Genomic DNA, 27,975 nt, shown 5'->3' with positions numbered 1-27,975 from the left:
GGGGCGGGCACTGAGAATTCAGCTGCTTCTCAGCGCTTTGAAAGAGACTTCAAATAGGACTTTTCGTCTGAGACTGTCTGATTCTAAAATGTCGGAAACGGCCTTTTTAAAAATATTTTAATACTCTACAAAGACTAAAAGCAGCTTGCTGGCTACATTCGCCCGGAGTCAGCCAGTGTGTACCTGCGATGGGGAGCAGCCTTATCCCACGTGGAGACGGCGGCTCTCCGTCAGTGCCAGCTGCCTGGCCTCTCCTGAGACACCCCCAGGGAAAAGAAGCTCTGCTCTGCCACCCCTGGGAGCCCTTGCTGTTTCCTGTGACTCCAGGTCACGTCTTTGAGGCCCGAACTGCCTCCTAGTTACCTCTCTGGCCCCACCGTGAGCTGCTGCCCAGCAGCCATGGTCACCCTTTCCTAGAGTGTTTTTCCAGCACTAACACAGGGCCCGGCGCTCTGCTCGGCTCTGGAAACACAACCCGAGCACAGACAAGTCCCCTGTCCTCTGGGACATTCCTTCTAGTGCAGACGGAGCCAGCAAACAAACAAAGGTAATGCGAGCAGCCCAGGACTGTGACGAAACCCGAGTGACAGGGCTGTGACTGCGTGGGGAAGGCGGAGGGACCCACCCATTCTGGACGTCCAGAAAGCTCACCTCACCTGTCACCCATGAGCTTCCTCCTCGCTGGCTCCCAGGCTCCCCGCCCCCAGCATGCTCCTGCCTGGCAAGTGTCCTCCGTTAAGCTCAGCGCAAACACATTTCAGGTGAGGTCTCTCTCAGCCCTAGAACAAGTTCTGTTTTCACAACTTCAGCTGTGATTCCAGTCCATGATGCTCCTCGGCGCCCCCCTGCTCAGGCCCCTGCTGGCAATGAGAATAACTAGGGTCTGGGGGCACCCGCAAAACCTGTGACCTGAGCCAGCGAATCCCCCTCAACTTAATGATTCGTTAATGGTCATCAAGGTCAATTTGTCAATAAGAAACTGAGGCCCAAGAGCTAAAATGATTTTCTCAGGGACCCCCAGGAAGAACCTGACCCCAAAGGGGACCCCAGTGTCAATGTCCCCTGCACCGATGGATGTGACAGACATGTGTGCAGCAGAAGCCAGCAGGCTGCCAGTTATCTCTCTAGCCACAGACACGCTCAGCCCACAGGTATCCACCCAGTTCGTGTTTCAGAACCTCTGACATCCAGTTCTGCTGCACCCACAGTGTTCCCCAGGCAGCCCGCTGGGGAAGGGGACCCGTGGGGAGGGGGTGTATATGTGTTTGGAATCTCACCTTGTTTCAAAAAGGAGCAAGATATCAGCAATTACATTGCTCTCACACCACCTGCTCCTAGGAAACCCCTACACACACCTAATGTTCATTTCGTTTCCTACTGGCCAATAAATGACCCTTTTAAATATTTTCCTTCTAGAATAGGGCCAAAGTCAAGCCTTCCAGCCTGTCTTTTGCTGACTCCCAGTCACTGCTGTTTTGGAGAATTGCTAGCAACAACCATGGGGACTGGCTGCAGGCGGTCTGGAGCGCCTCAGAACCGGCTGTCCCAAGGGATGCAAACTCACTTCCTAACTTAGCCTTTACCTGGCGTTTTGTAGGGAGACTCTTGTGCTCTCACCTGTCTTAGCAATAACTATGAATGGCCAACACTGAGTCCTCATGCCGTCATCGGGCCCTGAGTTAAGCAGGAATGAAACAGAAACAGCTTATTCTGACTCTTCCCCCACCCACTGTCTGGGCTGCAACGCAGTGCCACAGGCTGTGTCCCCTGCACCAGGGACACCTACTGCCCACGGTTCTGGAAGCCAGGTATCCACACGCAAGGCTCTCTGGGTGATCTCATATCTGGTGAGAGCTCTCCTCCTGCCTGGCAACAGCCATCATCCTGCTGTGTCCACACGTGGCCTCTGAGGGACAAGAGACAGCTGTCTGGGGTCTCTTCTCGTAAGGGTGCCAATCCTATCAGAGCCCGGCCCCACCTTCCTGGCCTAAGTTAACCTGAGTTACTTCATTACTCCAAGTACAGCTGCACGGGGGGGAGGGGCCAGAACACCAACATAGAAAATGGAGGCTTATATAAGAGGCCCTAACACCCCTCGGTGGAAGATTTCTTTAAAAGGACACTGAGTTACAGATTCAGAGCAGAGACTATAGAAGCATTCAGTGCCAACCACACTAATGTCCAGACTTCGCTCCTGGGCAGGACTAGCCCACAGGCCTGACGTCCCCTTAAGCACAATCATGGTTGGTGACCGTGGCTGGTAACATCTCTAGGCTGGCTTGGACAGCCCCGCTAGTCCGCTGTCCAGTAGGCAGTGCATGACCTGGACTCCCCCACCTCGGCTGGGCCCCCCACACAGGCCTCCCCAGAGCTCCTGGGCCTTTGGAAGGAGGGCTCACCCTTCCTGGCCCTTGTGTCTTCCCAAAGTGGGAGTTCACTTTTTCTTTGTCTTCTTTGCTCTTAAGAACTGATCAGTAAAAGCAGGGGCTAATGCTTATTAGCTCAAATGCTTTGTTATTGAACAAGTTCAGTAACCAGAAGCACAGACGTTCAGCTCTGCAGTTACTGACCATGCCAGGCTGTTGTTTGCCTTCTCGTTGCGCTTGTCCCCTTCAACAGCCCTGCATTGCCAGTAACCCCACGCTCGCGGCTCTGTTAGTTATCGGTTGCTGCGTAACCAATGGCCCCAGGACTCGGTGGATTGAGACAGCATTTTTTTCTCAGCTTCTGTGCACTGGGAATCAGGTGCCGCTCCATAGGGTCCTTGGTGCAGGGGCCCGCACAGGCTAGAAGGTGTCAGCCGGGCATGAAGCTATCTCCAGCCCAACCTGGAAACGACCTGCTTCCCTGTTCATGTGTGTGGTTGCTGGAGGGTTCCCCTCCAAGGTGACTGTTGGCCAGTTCCCGGCCGAGTGGGGCTCTCCACGGGACAGCTGAGGACAAGGAAGCCTTGCTCCCTGGAGGAAACTGCCATGTCTGGAAACAATTATTTGGCCGTCCTGACATCTGTCTCCCATGGGCCAACATCTGGTTATTCATGCCTGGTCCTTGCAAGCAGCCAGTTACCTGGTCCTTGCAAGCAGCCAGTGGGGAGCCAAGGCCTGTGGGCATCATCCCATCAGCATGGGGTTGATGAACCTCCGTCCTCGGTCAGCCCCCAGGGGACAGAGGCAACAGAGCCCAGAACTTTGTGAACATTCACCGGGGGAGGTAGGGGTGGCCCTGGCCAAAGGTCAGCAGATCTTGGAGACCTGTCAGCTTGATCTAGTCACAAAGAGGTGGGGAAGTTTTGAAATTGTTGCAAAGATTGGGGAAGTGAGCAGGCTGGGAAACCTAGGGCGTTCCGGGGCTTCGCTGAGCCTCAGCGGAGGTCTGTGATCTCATACCAATGGTGACTTCCACCACTGCCTGCTTGAGGGGGCGGGGATCACCTCCTGCAAATTAGCAGTGTAGGCAAGAAAAGAGAACATTGGCACGGGTCAAAAATTGGACACCCCCAGGCAACTGAGACAAAAGGGAGTGGAGCAATTAGTTTGCGCCAATGGGGGTCTCAAAATTTGCTGAAATGAGAATCACTTGGGGAGCTTTAAAAAGTGCCAGTGCCCAGGGTGGCCGCCCAACCAATTAAGTCCGACTCTGAAGTTGGGCCTAGGCAGCAGTCACTTTGAAAGGCCTCTGCAGGACTCCAGCGGGCTGCAAGTTTGCTAGCCGGTGGTTTTAGCAGCGGCAGAGAAATTAAGAAGATGGAGCCCTGAATTCCACGCAGTGTCATTTCCAGCTCCTTCCTGACGTCCTCTGCATTTTGCCCTTTGGCTCTGTAAATTATCCCTGCATCTTCCTAACAAATCCCTTGTTTTTGGCTGAGATGACTACTGCACCCAGTGGTCTGAAGTGCTGCGGTGCGGGGTCCCTGTAAAGGGAACGGATGCTTGGAATGCCCCGCCACTGCTCCCTGAGCACGCGGCTGCAAAGCCGTCCTTTTTGAGCGGCCTGCAGGAACCGAGGGGGCTGCACTCATGGATCTACCCTGGCAGCGGGCCGGCCTGTCCAGCTTGTTCGGTGACCTTCATGGGCCCAAGTCCCACACTGAAGGGTCTCTTTACCCAGAAGCAGAGAGGGCTACGCCTCAGAAACACCACCCAGCTGTGCTGCGCACATAAACCGGGCAAGGGAGGACTCATCTCCACACAGAACAACGTGGCCTACACTGGCCGTCAGGGTGACCAGCAGAGGCACCAGCCCGTGAACAGATCCAGCTCGAGGGCGCTTTTCAGTGCACACGTGAGCTGGGGAGGACACAGGGCACGGCGTCCCCAGGTGACCGTGTTTCTTCCCGTTCTCTTTGGTGCTCCCGCTCCCTAGGAGACAGAGCGAGACGATGCACCTCCCCACACATGCACCCCCCACCCGCGTGCACACCCCATGCTGGGAGGAGCCCTACCTTCACTGTTTGGGGACCCTCCACCCAAGTCATTTCCTATATGACAAGCCAAGCTGCTCAGATCAGGTCACTATGGGCCATCAAGTGCTGAGCCAGGTAAATGCCAGGCAGCCGGGCCAGGCACATGGTGGTTTGCCCAGCTGCAGGTCAGGGGTGCTGGGTGCAAAAAACCCTCTGCTTCGACTTTGAACATACAGATCAAGAGGCCTAATCCTTATTGGCCACATGTGACTTACACCTCACCATTCGAGGGGCCTCCCTGGAGGTCTAGGGGTTAGTCCTACTGCTATCACCACTGCGGTCTGAGTTCATTCCCCAGCGAGGGGGCTGACCCACATGGCGCAGCAGACCTCTCCTGTCTCCCCCTAGTCTGTCTCTGGTGAATCCTCTCACCCCCTGCCTAATCCTCTCACCCCTCTGGCCGAAACCCCAGTTCATCTGTGCATAAAGAAATACATCTTTTTTTAAAAAACCTCACCATTTAAGAAAGAAAGGGTCAGGGAAGAAGGGGCATGTGGAACCCTGAAACTGGAAAGTCAGGGTGAACACAGCAGTGACCTGCAGTCCAGGCTGTGTGACCCCAGAGCTGGGAGAGGGGAACACACACCACGTAAACACATACACACCACACAGAGATACATACCCGCCATGCCATGCATGTCACATGCAACACACACATCACAGTTACACACACCACTCAAATAACATGCATACATTCCACACACATATACACATACACACATCACACAAACATATACACCATTCATATTTACACACACCATACATGCACTACACACTTACACACATAGAGGAGCTCCATACATGCATCACACACCTTTCCCAGCTTGTACCTAGCATAGCTCGGGCAGCCCAGAGAAGACTCTAGACACCTCTGCTGGGGAGACGGTCACTGGCCCCCCTCGGGTCCCAGCCCCACTGGGCAGCCCCCTCTGCTATGTCGGTTTGAGACCAGGAGGGCGCTATGCTCTTTCTCTAAGATTCACAGGCCTGATTTCCAAGACAGCAGCAATAGATCCCGCCAAGACTCAGGCTTCCTGACACTGGCTTATGGAAACGCAGCTGCTAGCGCAGGAGACTCTAGGAGAGAAGAACCCAAACCCACAGCCCTGTGTCTACGCTCAGGCTGCCACCTTCAAGGGCAGGCTGTTTGGCTGCCCTCACAGAGAGGTTGAAGCCCAAACCCCCAGTGCCTGCGACTGTGGCCTTATTTGAAAATAAGGTCTTTGCAGATGATGCAGAGGCCCAGGGTGGGCTGATCCAGTGTGACTGGGGTCCTTACAATGGGGGGACCTTGATGCAGAGACACAGGGAAGACGGTGTGAAGAGCAAAGAGGGGGGATGAGGGATGGCCATGTATGAGCCAGGGCACATCCGAGGCCAGGAGAGGCCGGGAGAGGGCCTGGAATGGAGCCTGCCTGACAGCCTCACAGGAGCCAACTTGCTGACACCTGGAGCCCGGCCTTCCGGCCTCCAGCACCGAGTTGGTCTGTGGTGTCGGTTACGGCAGTCCAGGGAAGCTTCTCCGGAACCCTGTCTCGGATTTCAGGATGAGGGGTGCTTCAAGCTTTGGACAGAATAGGCCGGATAGAATTGTCCTGCCCCAGCTGGGGGACTGTCCTCATCTGGCAAATGGCTCTTCCCACCGCAAGAGCTGAGTCATGGGACATTGGGCTGGAGCAGTCAGCGGAGAAGTCCCATGAAGAGGCGAGCAGACGTGACCTGGGCACTCAGGGCAGATGGCTGGGGCCTCCGCACCCTGCAAGCCAACCCCTGACTCAGGAAAGGAATCCTTTTTCCAATATAACAAAGTGGAGTCAGCGCAGCACTGAGAAGGCTCCCCTACACATTTGAAAATCCACAACCAAGGTTCAGAGAGATGGGTGGTGGGAGTTTGACGAAGGGTGGACATCACCTGTGGCTGGCGGGGGGGAGGCTGGGACAGCGAGCCCCACAGGGACACAGCCCTGGGCCCACCCCACAGCCGTGGCGCAGCGGAACCCCGGCGACGCTAAGAAGCAGAGAGTACAAGGCCGTGCTTTCCAGACTGGCTGCCATCCTCTCTCAGTTTTAATTTTTAATTTTCATTTCCCTGTGTGCTGCTCTGAGGCGCTGCACCCTGCCCTGGGGCTTCCATCTGCGAGCTCACCGCCTGCATGGGGAGGTGGCGTTGGTGCGAGCTTCTTTGTAAATCCCCAGCACTGGTGCCTGATGAAACACAGACCTGGAAAATACCCTCTTTTCCACTTTGCCACCTGAAAAGTCTGCCCATGAGTGTCCTCTGTTGAACAAAAATTCTTTTTTAAAAAATATATGGAGCTCCATGAATTTGCGCGTGCATCCTGCACAGGGGCTTGCTAGTCCTCCCTGCAGGTTCCAATTTTAGTGTCTATGCCCCCCAAGCAAGCATTGAACCAATGTTCTTCATCTTTATGTGATCAAATTCACCATTTTCTTTGCATATGGGTAGTGACTTACGGTTTTTTTTTTTTTTTAAAGATTTATTTATTTATGCATACAAGAACTGGGGTGTAGGCCAGAGATGTGGGGTGGGGGGTGAGAGGATTCACCAGACAGAGTAGGGAACAGAACAGGCAGATCTACTGAAATACACTTCTGAGGGGAGCAGCAGGCGAGACAGGAGAGGTCTGCTGCGCCATGTGGGTCACCTCCCTGGCCAGCCGGGGATCGAACTCATGCTACAGTGGCTGCCGATAGCTTGATAGCGCTATGTCTTCAACCCCTGCACCACCAGGGAGGCCCTGACTTATGGTTTTAAGAAGTATTTTCCTCTCCATAAGAATCAAAGATACTACATTTTCATCAATTACTTAAGTTCTCTTTATCCATCTTGACTCCCCCTTTGAATGAGTGGGAGGTAGGGGTTGAGTTTTTTTCCCTATCTATTGAGAAAGAATTCCAGCACCATCCGGAACAAACCTTCCTTTCACCATTGGCATGTGATATCACCCTTCTGACTGCTCTCCTCTCCTAGGTACAGTATCATACTGGTTTTATTATTATGGCTTCATAGTATGTGACTAGCCATTCTCTTTATTCTTATGCTTTTAAAAATAATTTTATTGAAATACTATTCATGCACCATAAAATTCACTCATTTAAAGTGTAAGGTTTGGGAATCTTTTGTATATTCACAAAGATGAGCAACTACTATCACAATCTAATTTAGAACATTTTTATCACACACCCCCAAGTAACTGCACCCATTAGCAGTAATCTGCTAATCTTCATCACTCCCTCCTCCCTGTCCCTGACAATCACTTACCTACTTTCTGTCTCTATAGATTTGCTTCTTGTGGACTTATTTCATGAAATCATATGATATGTGGTCTTTTGTGACTGACTTATTTCATAAAGCATAGTTTTCAAGGTTTACTCATATTGTAACATGTATCGGTACTTCCTTTTTCTGACTACATAATATTCCATTGGATAGAGAGATCATATTTGCTCATTCATTCATCAGTTGATGAATTTTTGAGTTGTTTCCACTTTTGTATATTATGAATACTACTGCTGTAAACATTCATATACATATTTTTCTGCGGGCATGCTTCTGTTTCTTTTGGGTAACTATTTTAGGGGTGGGATTGCTGGGACATATGGTAGTTCAATGTTTAACCATTTCAGGAACTGCTGAACTATTGTACAAAATAGCTGCCCCATTTGACATTCCCACTAGCAGTATATGAAGTTTTCAGTTTCTCCATGTCCTCAATAACACTTGTTATTATCAGTCATTTTTGTTATGGTGACTCTAGTGAGTGTGAAATGGTATCTCATTGTGGTTTTGACTGGCATTATCCCTGTAGTATTTTAATGAATTCCTTAAGATTTCTACTACAAGGCCGTGTTGCCTGTAAATAGAGACACTTTTATTTCTTTCTTTCCAATCTTAATTCATTTTCTTGCCTAGCTTCCTTGACGGGTATCTCCAGAACAATTTTAAATAGCAATGGCAAGAGCAGGTACCCTGATCTTAGGAAGAAAGGATCCAGTCTTTCACCACTAAGTATGTTAGCTGTGGGTCTACGCAGTTGCTCTTCATCAGGTTGAAGAAGTTCTCTTCTCTTTCCACTTGGTTGAATACTTTTGTCATGAGTGGTGTTGAATTTTGTCAAATGTGTTTTTATCCTTTATTATGATTTCTATCCTTTATTCTATTGACATAGTGCATATATTACCCATCTTTTAGTGTGAAAATAACTCAAGATTCCTGGGATAAATTCTACTTGGTAACACTATAAATCTCTCCCTAGACTGAGTTTGCTAGTTGTTTGGAGATTTCTTTTTTTTTTTTGGAGGATTTTTCTGTCTATATCCTTAAGAGATAATGATCTGTAATTTTCTTGTACTGTTCTTGGATTGGTATCAGGATAATATTGTAATATTGTCTCATAGGACGAGCTAGGAAATGTTTCCTCCCCTTCTGATTTTTGCAAGAGTTTATGAAGAACTAGTATTAATCAATTAAATATTTGTTATAATTGACCAGTCAAGTCACCTGTGTTCGAGCTTTTGTTTGAGGGTAATCTTTTGATTATTAATTCTGTATCTTTACTTATTTCTCTTTTTTTAGAGATAATCTGATATTTTCAGATTTTCTATTTCTCTTGAGTCAGTTTCAGTAGTTTGTGTCTTTGTAAGATTTTGTTCATAGCATAAGGTATCTAATTGGTTGACATGCTGTTGTTTGTAACATTCTCTTATAATCCTTTCTTATTTCTGTAAGGTCAATAATAGTCCCCTATTTTATTCCTCAGTTTCATGATTTAAATCTTCTCTCTTTTTTTGTTGTTGATCACTCTAAGGGTTTGCTAAACTAGTTCATTTTTTCATGGAAACAACTTTTATTTATTTTTCCCAATTGATTCCCTATGTTTATTTTATCATAATCTTTATTATTCCTTTCCTTCTGTTTGCTTTGGATTCCCCTGCCTCTTAATATTTTAAGACAGAAGGAAAAGTACTGATTTGAGATCTTCTTGCAGAATGCAGGCATTTACAGCTATAAATTTTCCCTCTAAGCACTGCCTTGGCTGCATCCCATATGTATTGATATGTTATGTTCTTATTTAATTTGTCTCAAAATACTTTTTATATAGTTTCCTTTGTGATTTGTCTTTCACTCAATGGTTACTAAGGTGTGTGTTGGTAAATTTCCACATATTTGGGGGATTGCTCCAATTTCTTCCTGTTATTGATTTCTAATTTTACTCCATAGTGTTTGAAGAACTTATTTTTATTTCAATCCTTTTAAAGTTAATATAGCGGGCCTTCCCTGGTGGCGCAACAGTTGAGCGCTGGGCTGTGAAGCTGCCCGCAACCTCTGTGGTGCCAGTTCAATCCCCGGCCACTGGGCGAGGGTCCCACATGGCGCGCAGACCTCTCCTGACACCCGCTGCTCCCCTCAGCAGTGTACTTCAGTCCTTCTGCCTGCTCTGCTCCCCGCTCTGGCTCTGGTGAATTCTCTCACCCTCCTGCGCGTCTGACTGTACCCAGTGCTTGTATAAATAAATAAATAAATCTTTAAAAAAAAATAAAAACCATGAACAGCCAAGCCTTAAATAAATAAATAAATAAATAAATAAAGTTAATATAGCTTGCTTGTTCCATGTGCACTTGAGATTTTTATATTCTGCTGTTTTTGTTGGGTAGAGTATTTTATATATATGCTAGGTCTAGTTGATTTTTAGTGTTGTTCAAGTGTTCTATTTCCCTGTCAATCTTCTTATCAGTTTTTCTGTCATTGAAAGTGAGGTATTAACTCCAACTATATCTTTGAATTTTCTATTTCTACCTTCAATTCTCTCTATTTTTGTTTCACGTATTTTGAGAAACTGTTGTTAGTTGAATATGTTTCTTTTTTTATTTCTTTTTTTTAAAGATTTTTTTTAAAGATTTATTTATTGATTTATACAAGCACTGGGTACAGTCAGAAGCGCGGGAGGGTGAGAGAATTCACCAGAGCCAGAGCAGCGAACAGAACAGGCAGACTGAAGAAACACTGCTGAGGGGAGCAGCAGGTGTCAGGAGAGGTCTGCGCACCATGTGGGACCCTTGCCAGGGGCCAGGGATTGAACCGGCGCTGCAGAGGCTGCGGGCAGCCCAGAGCTCAACCACTGAGCCACCAGGGAGGCCCAGTTGAATATGTTTCTAATTGCTATGTATTCCTAATGGATTTCCCTTTCTACCATATAGTAAAACCTTCCTTATCTCTAGTACCATATTGCATTGTAAAATTTATTTTACTCAATATATGTATAGTTACTCCAGCTTTCCTATGTTTGCTGTTCACATGATGTATTTTTTTCATCCTTTTACTTTCAACTTACTTGTATCTTTGAATATAAAGTATGTTTTCTGCAGGCAGAATATAGTTGGTTCTTGCTTTTGTTCCAGTCAAACAGCCTCCACCTCTTGCTTGGACTGCTTCGTTTATCCACATTGTGCTATTGTTGATATATACCAGATTTATGTCTGCCATGTTACCTTCTATTTTCTGTATGTCCCATGTCTCATTTTTTGTTTCTCTACTCTTCCTTTACTGGTTCTCTTTTATATTAAGTGAAGATTGACAAGGAAATAGAAGATTTCTATCATAAATCTTAATGTCTTTAATTAAAATTCCTCTATATTTTTTGTTGTTTACCTCTAAATCAACCACTGCTCAGCAAGCAATTCTCAGTCTTACTGGGAGCTCATACAGTTTATACCTATTAGAAACTAGGGGAAAATATATGTGTCTGAAATTTATTGAAACCCTTTCTACCTCCTCTTATTCATTCATGCTTTCAGTACAACAGATGTTCGTTGAGCACCTAGTATGTTACGGACACTGTATTAGGGCCTCATAGCATAGAGGTGAGTAAGACATGGCCTTGCTTCCATGGAGTTTGCAAAGCACTGGAAGAGGAATATGGTGAGAGTGGACCACAACATGGTGGGTAAGAGCTATGCAGAGAGCAAGAAGGGGCAAATGCCCAGATAGGATGGGGCTAAGGGGTGAGGTGAGGCTAGAGACGCAACAACATGATGCAAGTTACACTCTGCACAAAGGCTCCCAACCAAGTGACCAAGTGGTAGCCCAGAACACAGAGTCATGATGAGAGACTTTATAAAGGAGATCACACCTTCATTTGTCTTAGGGATGGAGCAAAAATAAGCAGATTCTAAGTGAAGAAGGCAGGGTGAGAAGAAAAAGACTAAGACAGAACACATACAAGAGTCTGAGCCTGTTCTCACATTGAATGGGAGGAATTTGGGAGACTCTGAGCTATGATTCAGTACCATCAGATAGCAGAGTGCTGCAAAATGCAGATTCCTAGGACCCATACTCTTTACTGCTAAATCAGAATCTCTGGGGTAGGGCATCCAGGAATCCTCATTTATCAAATATGTTGCACAATGGTTCCTAGGTATGCTAACATTTGAGAGCCCCTGGAATTCCAACACCTTTGAATACAGCACTGCCCTTGCTGTTAGGTTGCCCTACCAAGACTCTCCCATTCTCAAAATGGGGCTTTTACCTCACCCTTTCCCACCTTTTAGTGCAGCTCTGAAAACTGGAATTTTGTCTGATTGTCTATGCTCGCAAGGGATTAAGTCGCAGCACTCTGAAGCTGTCCACAGCCACTGCAGCACAAGTTTGATCCCCGGCCAGGGAGCTACCCACACGGCGCAGCAGACCTCTCCTGTCTCGCCCGCTGCTCCCCTTAGCAGTATATTTCAGTGGATCTGCCTGTTCTGTTCCCCACTGTCTCTGGTGAGTCTTCTGACCCCCTACCCCTCTGGCCTGTACACCAATTCTTATATGCATAAATACATAAATGTTTTTTTAAAAAAGACCCTGTTTTAGAAAACTTTTACTACCCCTGCTCTCGGGGACTGGAACTTTATCTGTAAGTGAAGGCAGAAATGTCGAAAACTTAGCAACTCAAAGTGTTCCCACATAGAGGGAACATTGACATCCCCTGGGAACTTGCTGGAAACGCAGAATCTCAGTCCTGAGCTGCTAGATCAGAATCTGCATTGAACAAGGTCCCCGTAATGTAGCTGATGAATGACAGAGGGTAACAGATGCTTTGTTCACCTCAACCCTCTCCTCTGAAAGGATTGGAGTTCTTTTCTTGAGCCTCAGCTCAGGAGGTTGACAGCTCCCAACACCAGTCACCTGCCTCTCCTCCGTGGGCTCCCTGCTACCAGGCACATCGTGGGCCAACCCAGCGTGGTCCTAGCCAGCTGCCCGTGTCTACTTCTTCCTCCACGGAAGCTCTCCTCTGACTGCCGGATCGAACTTTTTCTCAGATCAAAGCAGTTCAGAGTCCACAGCCCAGGCAGATGAGGGCAGGAGGCTGACAGATGAGGGCAGGAGGCTGACTCCATCTCCTGGTAATAACCAACACACACCTCCGTTCTCAACCCGGTACTCCCCATAGAGAAGCAGAGCACCCACGGTCTCCCAGGGCCAGGTAGATGTCAGGTTCCCCCACGGCCATCTTCCTCCTGACCCGCTGGGACTGGGAGCAGCACCGCACAGTCTGCTCGCACCATACAATCTAACAGAGAGGCCAAAAGATTTGGCCCAGGACTAAATTACAAATTTGAACCTTACCTGACTGTTTTTATTTTCCGAACCATGGCTTATTGATAAAGACCCTGAATCTGAGTTGGCATCAAGACACTGAATCACACCCACAACAAAGAACACGACTCCCCAGCAGTCATAGAATGAACAGGACCAGCTCCGGAATCCCCACACGGGGTCTCCCAGGTGCCAAGGACTCGGCTCTGTTCCCCGCCTCTGGGTGTCTGCTCAGAGGCTCCTTTTCACCCAGAGCGTCCAGAGAGGTCACAAGAGCTGCTGGTGTTCACAGGATACAAACTGTCTCAATACACGTGCCAATTCTGCCTGAAGGGAAGAAAGCCCCGCATGATGTGTAACCCACGGGACAGCTGGCTGGAAGAATCAACCCTCGCGTTCTCCCAGTGCTGTCGCTGGGGTGTGTCATAGTGTCCATCGTGGTGCCACGGCTTTGAGAAAATGAAGGGTCCGCTGTAAATTCTGACAATAAACACAAAGAGAACCTGCCGAGGAAGCGGTGACACCGGGTAGGGGGCGCAGAGGCAGGAGAGCAGGAGAGAGGGCGTGCCTGAGCCCTGGGGGGCACCAGAGCCCTAAAGGAGAGCCCTGGCCCGGGGTCAGAGCCGCCAGGCGCACACGGTGCGAGGCGGGGGGGCTGGGGGTCTACAGGCACCGGTGGCCTGGCAAGAGCAGCTGCGGACTTTGCAGCTGGAGGGCTCCCAGGCCTTAGGAAGGGGAGGACCAGGAGGTGGCAGTGTTGCGCAACCAGCTTTCTGGGCGGCGCTGGGACAGGTTGCCTCTGGGGAGGTGCCTTGCAGCAGGAGTCCCCCGGACAGCAGGCACCCGCCACCACCCAGCAGGGACGAGGGCGCAGGTCTCCCAGAGGAGCAGGGGTCACGTGTGTGGGTGACGTCACTCAGCAGCAGGTGGCGAGATAGGGGGTGGGGGGAGGGCTCCCAATGGCAGCTGCTATTTGGGGTCCTTTCCCGCCACCGGATGGTCTTCTCTGCGGCCGATGTGGGGTGCAGTCTCAGGGGGGAGCAGCACGAGCAGACTCCGGCTAGCGCGGTGCTTATCTGGGCTCCACTGAAAGCACCCGGATGAGCAAGAATGTGAATTGGGTGTCTGGGCTTTGGGCTAATGGGCTTCATCTGCTGTGACGATGTGAGTGACTTGGAGGCGGTAGTCAGAGACCATCGCGACCACTTACGGGACCCCAAGAAACCAGACCAACCTATGTCAAAGACAGTGTGGCTGCTTCCAAAGGAGACTGGGCGGAGGGAAGTTTGGACAGAGCTGTCAGTGGGTGGGAAGGAGTCAGAGCTGAGGGAAAGACCGAGGCCCGAGAGCGCGGATGGGTGGCTGATGGGGCCGGAGCCCAGGGCACTGGAGGGGAAGCGGCGAGAACCCCGGGCAAGGGGGGCTGAGCCGGCCTGGCTTCCACCATGCGCCCTCGGCCATGTGTTTGCTCAGGCTCCAAGGCCATGGCCAGCTGGGCCCGTGTCTTGTCCCAGAGAGAGAAGGGCAGCACAAAGTGGGCCGGATGTGCAGTTCGACCTCAGTCCTCAAGCATGTCAGGTAATGAAATCAGCCCTCAACCTTGGGAATGGTGGAGGCAGAAAAGCTGGCTTTAAAATCACAGTCCTGGGCCTCCCTGGTGGCACAAGGGGTTAAGATGCAACCTATGAAGCAATCTGCAGCCTCTGCAGCACAAGTTCGATCCCCTGGCCGGCCAGGGAGCTGCCCACATGGCACAGCAGACCTCTCCTGTCTCACCTGCTGCTCCCCTCAGCAGTGTTTTCCATCTGCCTGTTCTGTTTCCTCCTCTGTATCTAGTGACTCCTCACCCCCCCACACCTCTGGCCTGTACCCCAGATGTATGTGTAAATAAAATAAATCTTTAAAAATAAATAAATAAATAAATAAAATCACGGTCCCATCAGGGGATGCTCATTGTTTCCTACCACCACAAAGAGGTAAGAGGCAGAGAGGCTGAGTCCTCAGGAGTTACAGTGAGTTGTCCTCAAACACTTGAAAAGAGGAGGGAAGTCAGCCCCCTGAAACAGTCCCATTCGAATCAGCACAGATGGGTCAGGTAACCAGCCTGAGTCGGGGTGAGACATGCAAATACGACCACCCCCAAAGTGAGGCTGGTCGTCCAGGGAGCGAGAATCCACCAAGGTGACAGTTGACAGTGGCCACTGAGTGCATGTCCCATTGGCGTGTCTGTCCCGGAGGAGATGGAGGCATCAGGCTCTGAAACATTCCACGCACCCTTCATCCTGCCTAAGACCTAGCCCGAGTGAATTAAATCAGGACCCTCGAGGCGGGGGGCCGGGCATCTGTTTTTCAAAGCTTCTGATGCACGGCCAGTATTGAGGATTCCCGGAGCAACTAACTCCCCGTGTTCTCCTGGGTCTGCGTCAGACCAAGGGGTCTCTCACTATTCTGCACTTTAGCCCCAAGCTGGTCAACGTGAAGCCTTCGCTGCCAACAGTGGCATCGTGCTGGCCGCAACAGACCTGCGAGACCAGCCTCCAGGCCTCCATGAATTCACCAAAGTGACAGGATGTTCCTTCTGGAAGCCTCTTGGATAAAGACACCTCTTGACATCACCTCACTGGCCAAGAAAACTCAAGCCCAGGGCCTCCCCGGTGGCGCAGCGGTTGAGCGCTGGGTTGAGAAGCTGCCCACAGCCTCTGCGGGGCCGGTTCGATCCCAGGCCGCCAGGCCAGGGTCCCACATGGCGCGCAGACCTCTCCTGCCGTGCCCGCTGCTCCCCTTAGCAGTGTACTTCGTCACTCTGCCTGTTCTGCTCTCCTCTCCGGCTCTGGTGAATTCTCTCACCCTCCCGCGCTTCTGACTGTACCCAGTGCTTGTATGTATAAACAAACAAACAAACAAACAAATAAATACATACATACATAGATGTCTTTCCTTCTTTTTAAAAAAAAAGAAAAAGAAAACTCAAGCCCAACTCCATTGCTCTTATATTTTACAGAGATAAGTAACAATATGAGAAACCAAGCTTGGATCAGCAAAATGGTCAACCACAAACTCTCTGAGAGCTGAATTCTAGAAGAACGACTCTTCAGGCTCCGAAACCCTTTACTGTTCCTGCCAGGAACGTGGCTGACGGCCTGCACATCTTTTTCCTAACAAAACCCCAGTTTAGCCAGCGCGCAGGCCTCCTCTCCTGAAGACCGATGATTTAAGGGAGATGGCTCCTGGGGGCTCCGGTGTGCCTGTGTCTGATTCCACCCCCCCCCCCCGCCCCGGAGTTGTACGTGCTGGAAAGGGCGAGGTCCCTGAGTTCATCAAAGAGACACAATCAAGCTGATTTTGGCTTCGGCTTTCTATCGAAGTGCGCGCACACACAGAGTAGTACACTCCTTGTGTATAAGCTTAACCAAAGTTCACAGACTCTGACCTGCTGTGCACCAGCACCCAGATCAAGAAAGAAAACATTCCCAGCACCCAGGAAACCCTCCTCTGCCCTTTCGGGTCATGGCGCTGTCAGGGCTAACCACTATCCCACTCTCAACAGTATTGGGAGTCAAGCTGCCTGTTACACACTTTCCCATGTAACTGGAATAAAAAAATATGCACTCCTGGGGCCTCCCTGGTGGCTCAAGGGGTTAAGCACCGCACTATGAAGCAATCCGCAGCCTCTGCAGCACAAGTTCGATCCCCGGCTGGCCAGGGAGAAACCCACATGGCGCAACAGACCTCTCCTGTCTCGCCCGCTGCTCCCCTCAGCAGTGTATTTCAGTCAGTCTGCCTGTTCTGCTCCCCACTCTGTCCCTGATGAATCCTCTCACCCCCCTCCACATCTCTGGCCTGTACCCCAGTTCTTGTATGCATAAATAAATAAATCTTTAAAAAAAAAGAAAGAAAAATATGCACTCCTAGAGTCTGGTTTTTTTCACTCACTTTTTATATATGTGACACTTGTCTTTATTGTCTTTATTGTTCTAAGCTGTTTCCATTTATTGTTACATAATATTCCATTATGAAATAAGCCAAATGTATCCATTCTACTGTTGATGGGCATTGGATTGGTTTCCATTAGGTGTACTATGAGTCACGCTACTATGGGCATTGTAGTACCTGCCTATGGATGGACATATGTATGCACTCCTGCAGGGTCTGTGCCAAAGAGGAATTTCAGGGTCAAAGGGTATCTACGTATAATTTTAATAGATAGTGCCGGGCAGTTTTCCATAGTGATTGTAGCAAGTTAAGCTCCCATAGGCAACACAGGAAGCCCCGTCTCCATCAACACATGTCTGTCTTCTCTGCTACTGTTTTGGAGGAGGCAGAGAGGAGATTCGAGTTGGCTCTGGACATCGGTTATTCCTTCTCATTTGGGAGCCATATAGAACACCAGCTAGCCCTCCCCATGAGGATGAATGAGAAGCAATAGCCTGAAAAATCATTAGCAGCCGATTGCTACCAAGTTACAAGAACGCAGTGACATCATTAAGCCACTGGATAAACAACTCAACCTGTGACCTTACTATTCAGACTGATGCTTTGCTTTTCTGTTGTCTGGATCAGAAAGCGTCTTCATAAAGCACTTGAGCCTCACAACATCCATCCTTCATTTTTCTAGTGTGAATACTGATCACCAAGGAATGGCCATGATTTCCCCCAAAGTCACAGAGTTGACAAAGGGTAGGGTGAGGACTAGAACCCAGGAATCCACTGCTCAGCCTCCAGCTGTTCCACCTGCCCATGCTGTCTCCCTCTTTCCCCGCAGGCAGTACAACTGCCGTCTCTCATTTTGTGAAAAGGACGGTAAGCCTTTGACCACATCGCTGCTGCTTTCCAGTGATGTCACCAAATTACCAAATTTAGTGATGCAAACGGCCAGCTCAGCTAAGGAGGGGCCAACTGTCTTTTGGAAACAGCCTTAGCGACTGTCTCCGCGTGGCACCCTATTATGGGGAAACTGTCAAGCACAGAAGGGGAGTCCCCAGTCCTCCAGGGGAAAGGGACTGGTGTCTTTTATACTTTTATTCATAACTAATGAGGATGTGAAGATGGTGAGAAGAGTAGGAGCAATAATTATAGTAGCAAGTTCATCTTCTAGCTAGACAGATGCAAGAGCTGTAACTCTCAGCTTCCCAACTTAGAAACCCAAGAGTAGTTCACCTAGTTCTGTAAGGCACAACACATTGACATAAAAATTCAACAGAGCAGTGGAAGATCATTCAGTGACCTCAAACCTCTTGCTCTAAAGCAGGCTTTGGGATTCAGTCTAACTGCTCCGCACACACAGAATATTGTAAAGCATTTGGTAGCCAGCTTGTTCTCAGGGCAGGGGGTACATTTGTTACTCTCCCCTTCTAGACAGGGTGAGCTAGTCTTTGGGATGCAATTCAACAAATGAAGTTGTTCCTGGAGCAAAGGTTTAAATGACTGCTGTAGGAAAGAGAGGGCTCATGTTGCTCCCCCACTTAAACCCTCCAGTGACTTCACAATGGGGTTCTTTTTTTTTAAATTTTAAAGATTTATTTTTATTTATTTATTTATACAAGCACTGGGTACAGTCAGAAGCGCAGGAGGGTGAGAGAATTCACCAGAGCCATGGCGGGGAGCAGAGCAGGCAGAAGGACCGAAGTCCACTGCTGAGGGGAGCAGCGGGCGGCAGGAGAGGTCTGCGCGCCATGTGGGACCCTCCTCTGGTGGCCGGGGAGCAGCCGGGGATCGAACCGGCGCTGCAGAGGCCACGGGCAGCTTCACAACCCGGCGCTCAACTGCTGCGCCACTGGGGAGGCCCACACAATGGGGTTCTAATGACATCCACAGCCCTTAGTCTGGTCTTCAAGGCCTGTACCCCTCTGCTTGAGACACCCTTCTGCTCTAGGCACCCTGGTCATCTGTTCCTTGAACATGCCATGTTTTTAATGACCTCAGGGACTCTGCACCTGTCCTTCCTCTTCTGGAACTTTCCTCCCCCAGCTCATTATCTAGTGAGCAGTTCATTCATCAGTTCTCAGCCAAATGTCACCTTCTCAAAGACACTTGCCTGGCGACCCCCTCTGAAGCAGCACCCCACCACTCCTCATCACGTCACCTGGTTTGTCATCGTCCTCGCCCTCATCATGGGAGGCAGTCACTTGTTTATTACCACCTAAGTGCCCATGACAGTGGGACCCTGTCTGTCTGTTCATCACTGTGTCCCTAACTGGAATGGCAGCAGGGCATAGGAGGTGCTCAGTATCTCTTAGCTGAAAAAAGGGGTGAAGGAATAACGAGTGGTCCCCGTGTGAATTACGCAGGGATGTGTCTTTCTTCTCTGCCACCTGCACCAAGACTGTTTCTCTAGTCACCAGCTCCTTTGCTAAAAAATGATTCCCAGAGAAAAAAAAATAGAGAGGGAAAAAAAAAACCCATCAGGTGGGGAATTAGTGAGAAAGAAAATTGGGATATAGATCAAAATAAGATTTGAAACTTTTTTTTAACCTGTCAGTTCTCCCAGGAGGCTGCATTAGCTAGATTGGGAGACACCTTCAACAGACGCATGGTATGATCTTAGGTTGTTATTTTTTAATGGGCTTTTCTACTCAGTAATTGTAACCCATATATTGGTCAACGAGCAAATATACTGATCAGGATTCCATTGGGCTTTTGAAAGATTTCGTGATAAGCGTGACATACATTCTTCAGAGCTGGAGTGTGTGTAGAGACCATTTGCCGAAGGAGGGTGGAACAAAAACACTAGAGCCCCTTCCAAGACAGCCGTGTACCAACTTGCCACCCTTAAGCACAGAGTGAGGGCATCTTTACTAGACGCTTCCACTTTCAAAAGCCTCCTGGTCCAAGCTCCCCACGTCCCAGATCAGGAGGCTTGAGGTGCAGTAAATGGGCCTTTTTCAGGGTCACGGACCTAGTTCGCCACGAAATCAATCCAGGGTCCAAGCTCTGGATTCCCTCTGGGTGTCTCTTCATCACACCACGATACACGAGGTAAGTCCAGCCACCGGTCATGGGCGCATTTTGCCACCAGAAGAACCAAGAACCGGGAGGAAGGGGTGGGTGTCTCTCAAGGGTCTGCAGCTACCTGCAGCTCTGCCTTGGCTACAGGAGAGGAGACAGAGAGGAAGACAGACAAGCCCAGACCAACAAACAGCTCCTGGCGCGGGGTGCCCATCCGCGGCTCCCCCTTGCAGCTCCACGGCGACGGGTTCAGCTCCGCAGCCACCTCCTCAAGCCTCGGCAGAACCCCAGCCTCAAAGACATCAAGCAAAGCCCGGGGTCCGCATACCTCCGGGAGGTGACGCTCTGCTGCACTCGAGCGGGAGGGACCGTCTCCCCAAACCGGGACTCAGCAAGGCCAGAGCGAGGACACGGAGGGGGGCGCTCGGGAGGCCGGAGGGTGCGGGTGGGGCGGGGAAGCGGGGTGGCAGGCAGCGAAGGGCGAGGGAGGGGCCAAGCAGGGACGAGACCCCCGCGGGTCGCTTTCTCGGGATTGGCGATCTCGGCTCAGGTTTCCAGGGAGCGGGATCTTCGTCCCCAGATCTGCCCTTGAGCCCCCGGAACGCGAGCGCCGCAGCCAGACCCGGGGCGCCCACCCCTCCCACCCGACCTGGCACCTCCCCGGGGCTCGGCGCGGCCAGAAGGCGCGGGCGGCGGAGGTCGGACCCCGCCAAACCCGAGGCTGGGCTGGGGCGCAGCACAGGGGCGGCGGGGCGGCGTCGCCGGAAGCCGGGGCTCTGCGCCCCACACCCCCCCCGCCCCCGGCCCGCGGCCGCGCCTACCTGTAGTAGCGGTCATCGCGGAACGGGGTGAGGTCCTCCTTCAGCTCGCGGTACGCCTCCTGGAGCCGCTTGCACAGGTGCTTGAGCTCGCTGCAGAGCGGGGGCTCGAAGGCCGGGTACTCGGCGTCCATGCCCGCGCCGCGCCCGCCGGAGCCCGCGGCCCGCCCCCCGCCGCTCCGCCCTTTGTGCGGCTCCGCGCGCCCCCTCGCTCCGCCCGCGCGGGGACGGGGCTGCCGGCGCGCGGGGCGGGACCGCGCAGGGGGAGGAGCGGGGCGCGGGGGGGGGGCGCCGAGGGAGGTGGGGGCGCGCTCCGGGCGCCCCGCGACACCGCGGGCAGCAGGGCCCGGGAGGGAGGCGCGGTCCCGCCCTGCCGAGGGGCCCGGGAGGCGAGGGGGCCGCGCCCATTGCTGCCGCCCAGGCGCAGGGAGGAGGGAAGAGCCCACCAAGGTCATCTGCCTTCCAGGACAAAGACATCAAGGGCCACCCTCGCCCCCGCTCGCGTGAAGACCCGAGAAACTGGGGGCGGCGGCGGAAAGGAGCCGGGGTGTGGGGCCGGCTGAGCGCCTCGCGGCGGGGCAGGGCGAGCCGGGCCGGGCTCCGCGTCAGCACCACGGACAGCTCCAGGCCTCGGCGTCCACTTGCTTTCTGGCAAAAACGTGGTACACTACTCCCACGAGTGATGCCATGATAACTATCACATTTGAATAATAAAGGCTCATGCCAAAAATGAGATGCCCACTCCCGCCCGCTCTAGACAGACGTGCTGTCTTGGCCAGGGAGTTCCACCCTCTACGCAGCACAACACTAGCGTGAGGAATAAGAACTCCCGCAGCAGAATGTCTTCTGTGGCTCTTCAGCCAAAGATGGTGTCATTTCCTCTTGTGAATTTTCCCAATAGTGAGTGAAGAAATAGTTGTTCTGGATGATGTCGACATGTTTCCACCTGAATCCACAGATGGGTGAATCTGAATCCAAGCAAGTTTGATCTTGCAAACGTTGAGGGAAGCTTGTGAGGGTCCAACTACTGAATGTAAAGTATGGAATATGGGCCGAGGAAGATGTATTATTGAAGGGTTCCCAGGTCTAAGGATCAACTCACATTCAAATATTCTCAGACTCCCCATGTTTCCTGATGCTTTTGTCTGTGTCCTAACTTCACTCACTCTTCCTTATTCTTTATTTCTATGTCATGTTTTATTTTCTGACTCCCATTACCCTTTGGAATAACTTTTTGTCTGCTCGCCAAGCTCTTCTGGCAGGGCTTGCAAATATTCCCATAACTTCCGATTGTTCCACCTGACGCACAGTTAGATTTTAGCTTTAATTCATTAACATGAGCACCTGGGTATAATCATCTCAAGAGGACAAATAATTGATCTCAGAGTTGGATATACCCAAAATACAGGGCAGAGAGAGGCACGTTAAAAAGGGTGCCTTCAGAAACTACACATGCAGATTTGTTTTTTGTAAGATTGTGAGATAAACTGCCATAGTGGATACAGAGAGTTTATCATTGGGGGAATATTAACCAACCTCAAAGATACACTATAAGACTTAAAACTCCTCCAGGAACATTTCCCTTGCTTCCCTAGCCTAGGTCTCCCCGCTCCTTTGAACTACAGTATCCCCTAGAGGACAATGTAAGTCTTCTGGCTCCATTATTAGGGAATAATAATCTACTTTGTTACCGCTTTCATTACAAAGAGCTAGAAATGCTAGAAAAATATGTACACAGGTGCAAAAACATCTATAACAACTGCATAAATGTTATACACAGTTGAGCCCTGTAGTATACTATAATTGCTTTACTTTTTCTGTAAATTTTATTTCCTCTAGAATTAATAATTTTTTATTGCCTAATTTTCTCTGTGTTAATCATTAACTCAACCTCAGGTCTGCCACCAGTTGTCTAACTTCCCTCTGAAGATTTGCAGGCAGGAGATCCATTCTCTGTTTCATCTTTCTGAAATCTCTTCTTGGCCTTTTGACCAGCTGTGGATTGGCTGCCCTAGATCTGGTGCCCAGCTGTCCTCTAAGTGATCTCTCCAGTGTCGTCGTGGAATCTTCCTCCTTTGTTCTGTTTGGATCCCACGTCTCACTCTTTATTGGTGAAGCATATCTCCAAGGAGCCTACTGAGAAACAACGATGGGCTGTAAATTTTCTGAGGTCACAAATGTAGGGGATGTCATTCTTTTACCTTTGTACTTGGTTGTGTGGCTAGAAATAGCAAATAATTTTCCTCTAAAATTTGAAGGCATTTTCCCATGATCTCTTAGAGTTTGTTGTTGCTATTCAGGAGTCTAAAGCCATCACAAATCCTACTCCTCTGTCTATATCTTTTTTTTTTCCCTCACGGTAGCATTTAGGAGTTTCATTTTGTCCATACTGTGATGACAGTTTAAGATTATATGTGACTGTTTTCTATTGGAATTTTTTTAAAGATTTATTTATTTATGCATACAAACTGGGGTGCAGGTCAGGGGCACGGGAGGTGAGAGGATCCATCAGAGACAGAGTGGGGAGCAGAACAGGCAGACTGACTGAAATACACTGCTGAGGGGAGCAGTGGGTGAGACAAGAAAGGTCTGCTGTGCCATGTGGGTAGCTCCCTGGATGGCCAGGGATCAAACTCTTGCTGCAGTGGCTGGCAGTAGCTTGATAGCGCTGTCTTTAACCTCTGAGCCACCAGGGAGGCCCTCTATTGGAATTTTGAGTGATGATTTTCCTGGAAATTTGGGTGTTTCAGTTTGGGGACATTTTCTTGAATTGTTTCCTTGATAATGTCTTACCTCTGTTTCCTGTTATTTCTTTCTGGAACTGCTATTTGTTGGAAGTTGATGATCTTTTTCTTTTTTTTTTTTACCAATCATTTCTTTTTCTGTCTACTCTTTTATTCAACATTATTTTCCAATATTTCTACTAAAAGTTTTATTTCTACTATGATGTCTTTAATTTCCAAGAACTTTGATTAGTTCACTAATCTTTCCTTCTTGTAGAACATCCTGTTTCTTATTTCATGGATGCATTATCTCCCCTGCCACTATCTCCCCACCATTAATTTAAAAACATGTCCTTCTCCCTTTATAATCTATTTTCACCAAGTTGCTCCTTCCTACCGATTTGTGTCTCTATCTTTCAGATTAGAAGTTTCTTCCAGATGTGCTGTGATTCAGTTAAATACTTCTACTTAAGAGTGGATATGTAGCAGAATAAATACCCACCAAAGCCCACCAGCCAATAGAATCAGGGTATTATTGAGGTCTTAAGCTACAATGTTTTGAGATGGAGGGCTTTTCTGTCACATTAGGGAAAAAAAAAACTGACGCAACTAGTTCAATTATGTAGAGTAGGATGCTTTCATTTCTGACTGGAAGGTGAAGGATGGTTCCCAGCGTTCTGGGAGCAGACTGGAGGAGGAACAGTGTAAGGACTGCTGCATTTAACATCCACGTTCCCTTCTTCCACCCAATCTTGGTTATCTATTGCTGGGCTGCGAAACTTACTGGCTTAAAATAAAAATGATACAATTTTGCAGGCTGAGCTTACCTGGCAAAGACAGCTGTGTGTGTTCCACAGGACAGCAGGTGAATGGCCCAACTAGAGGTGGAGGTTGCAGTTCATGGTGACCTGCTCACATGGCTGGCATGAGGTGGGAACTCAGCTGGGTTGGTAGGCACAGGGCTCTACTCTCTTCCATGTAGGTCTCTCCTCATAGCTGGTTGGGTCTTCTCACAGTATGGCGGGAGGTTCTAAGAAGGAGATAGTGAAAACAGACATGCCTGCTCAGTGCCAGTGCTTGGAAGTCCCAGGACTTCACTTTCTCTGCTCTGATAGGTCAAAGCAATATCGCCAAGCCCGGGTTGGGTTGCTTTGTGGCTTTCCTCATTGCCAGCTAAGGGTCCAGGCTTCACCTGGCTGCTTATTTGCTTTATGATTGGCAAACATTTGTTGTTATCTCCTCGCCCCTTCCCCCGCATCCTTGTGGGTGTATGGCTTTAAGGACTCCTTTTACTAATTGTTTTAGGGGGTTTCAACAAAAGTAATGTCTGTTGAACCCTCTACCTTCATTCTGGCCATGTCTTATTAATAATGTTATTCTGGTGCCCAGCTCAGATGGGTATGTATTCCATGTTTACTGAATACCCTCAAATTACCTCTTGGCTTTTGCACCCGACAAAAGGACCATTATCGTACTGTGACGTACTTAAGCATCTGTGATAAAGAAAGCGTGTCTGTTCCGCAGTAGCCCAGACTCTGGTCAGAAATCTGTTTCTCTACTTTAGTGATAGGAGCTTGTACTGAATACTTAATATCACCAAATTTTGGTTCCTTTCATGTGTAAAATGAGGTTGATAATCTTGGCTGCCTCCTGAGTTTGGGGGAGGGAAGGATTATGTAAAATACTTTATACAAATCCTGGTTCATAGCAAAGGCTCATTAATGTGTTAACACTCCTGGGGGCATTCACATATTTCCTTTCTCCAAGATTACTGTTACCTATGCTTTCTCATTATAGAAACTTACATAACAGAAACACTTACGCAAGAGAATGAAAATCACCCATACATGCTTGCAAAAGAATCACTGTTAACATTTTGAAATTTTTTTTATAATATGTGGAATACATTACATTTCTGCCGGGTGCCCTTAGTGACTGACTGGGATCTCTCCATATCCCCACCGGCATGAATACCCAGAATTTTCACAGCTAACATGATGGCAGAAGCCAGGATGTGATCCAGAAGTGATCATTACCATTGAAATAATTCGTCCATCTGGCGCTAAGCCAGTCTCCTTACAATTAGTGCAGTCGTCACCAGGCTGGCCACCTCAAACCTGACTTTCTGCCTCTTCAACTTCTTATTTAAGAGTAAGAACAGGTTCTCCCTGGTAACACAGGGGTTAGAGACACAGCACTATCAAGCTAACCCCAACCACTGCAACATGAGTTCCATCCCCAGCCAAGGAGCTGATCCATATGGCTCAGCAGACCTCTCCTATCTCCCTGCTGCTTCCCTCAGCAGTGGATTTCAGTAGATCCACCTGCTCTGCCCCCCACTCTGTCTCTGGGGAATCCTCTCACCACCCCCGACCTCTGGCCTATACTCCAGTTCTTGTATGCTTAAATAAATAAATAAATCTTTTTTAAAAAGAAGTAAGAACATAAAGGTGCCCCCACACCCCCGCCCATGCTAGAGTAGGGTGCAAGGAAAGGCTCTCCTCATCCTTGGGCGCCTTGCCTTCTGCCCCAGCACAGCAGCCCTGCACTTATTACTTCCTAAGACCACACCCAGGGCTTTCTGTTGTCCCCCATGACTCTGTTTCCCCTCAGTTCTTACATGTTACACAATTGCCACCATATCACATAAATTGTTTGGAATCCTGCTTATTCACTTACAAATGAAAGTGACACATCATTATGCAAACTTTCCTTAAACATCATTTTAAATAATATTGTGCAGTGTTCCAGCTCAGGGGTGCAGTCTGGCACTCTTAACCATTCCCCGCTTGCTGGCTATGTAGGTGGCTTGGTGCTTTGGCTTCTAGAAAATACTGCAGCAAGCAGCTTTGTGCACAAATCTTTGAATTTCAGATTATATACTGAAGATCTGAAATTAAATTAATGAATCAAAAAGAGTATAAATATTAACAGAACAGAAGGATCTACTGAAATACACTGCTGAGGGGAGTAGCAGGTGAGACAGGAGAGGTCTGCTGCGCCATGTGGGTCACCTCCCTGGCTGGGGATCAAACTGCTGCCATGCTGCAGTGGCTGCCAATAGCTTCATAGTGCTGAATCTTAACCCTTTGCACCACCAGGGAGGCCCCCTAACTTTTAATAAAATGACAGTGAACTAGAGGCCACTCCAGGAAGATGAGTGAGGATAGGGCACGTAAGACTATGTGCAAACCCTAAGCTTTCTTTCTACCTTGACACTCATGTGTGGGATGTAGAAATCAAACAATAGGTCTCACTCACTGATGCAGATAAACAAGTTATATCATCATCAATCCAAACTGCTGCTTGAAGAATCTTGTGAAGTCACTGGAGTCCTTTGTTAATCTGATTAAATCTGGTGAAATACCCTTTTCTATTGTGTAGACTTCCAGACGCCTAGAAGACACAGACCAACTCTTACACTCTTACTCAATTTTGAATTTTCAGCACCTAATATTGTCTGGGACATAATGGTTATTTAACGTTTATTAATATTTTTAAAAGATTTATTTATTTATGATTACAAGAGCTGGGGTACAGGCCAGAGGTGTGGGAGGTGAGAGGATTCACCAGAGACAGAGTGGGGAACAGAACAGGCAGATAGACCGAGGTGCCCTGCTGAGGGAGCAGCGGGCGAGTAAGGAGATGTCTGCTGCACCATGTGGGTAGCTCCTTGGCCAGGGATCAAACTCACGCTGCAGAGGCTGCGGACAGTTTCACAGTGCAGCACTGAACCCCTTGCACCACCCACCAGGGAGGCCCTGTTTATTAATACTAAAGCAAAACACTCCACACTGCCCCAGTGTTTAATTACAAAGTCAAAATCATGTTAATGAGGTTTTAAAGACTATTTGAAGCAACAATTTTTTATACATTGTTTAAGTGAAATATATTTTCTATCTAAATGAAAATTAACGGAATACATAGTCTGTAATCTTTGTACGTTTGCTGCCTCTTTGAAAGGTGTTGGTGGCAAAAAAATAAATAAATAAATAAATGTCACTTAAAATTCTTTGCATCGCTGTCTTTTTGAAATACAAAAATCATAAGAGAGACTTCAGAATGATACACACTTACATTTTGTTCAGTCTTGCCTGTGGTTACTGGCTTATTTATTTGTTGATTAGATTTTAAAGGGCATTGTTCCTTCTGAGTACATAAGGGACTTGGCAAAGAATCATCAAATCAAAAACATTCTTCAAATCATCATCCTCTGAGAGGAATAAACTAAAGTCATCAGAAAACCTAACCCGAAGATGAGATGAGATGAGATGGGCAATGAATGTGGTTGGTGTAAGTTACTACTGTGGAATCACAACAGCCAAACATGCAATTCTATCTGCTCTTCAAAGACACTACACAATAAGTTTCTTATTTTGACTCTTAACAGCTGTGTTCCCTGGATACATTGTTCATGGCAGTTTT

The 27,975-nt window shown here is 48.9% G+C and overlaps 1 protein-coding gene across 2 annotated transcripts in view; it reads right to left on the bottom strand.

Moving 5' to 3' along the window:
* TMEM181 (transmembrane protein 181) overlaps positions 1-20,961 on the bottom strand; it is a gene marked incomplete at both ends in the record, with an annotated part of 53,759 nt that extends 32,798 nt beyond the window's left edge. For both annotated transcript variants that reach the window (XM_084228097.1, XM_084228098.1), the window contains one exon: positions 20,831-20,961. In XM_084228097.1, coding sequence (XP_084084223.1) covers positions 20,831-20,961 — 131 coding nt within the window. The remainder of the gene's footprint in view (positions 1-20,830) is intronic.
* Between the last annotated feature and the right edge of the window lie 7,014 nt (positions 20,962-27,975).

Source organism: Talpa europaea, assembly GCF_964194135.1.
Source record: "Talpa europaea genome assembly, chromosome: 2".
Lineage (NCBI taxonomy): Eukaryota > Metazoa > Chordata > Mammalia > Eulipotyphla > Talpidae > Talpa > Talpa europaea.
Note: the sequence above shows the minus strand (reverse complement) of the source record. Positions and strands in the feature narration are given on the sequence as shown.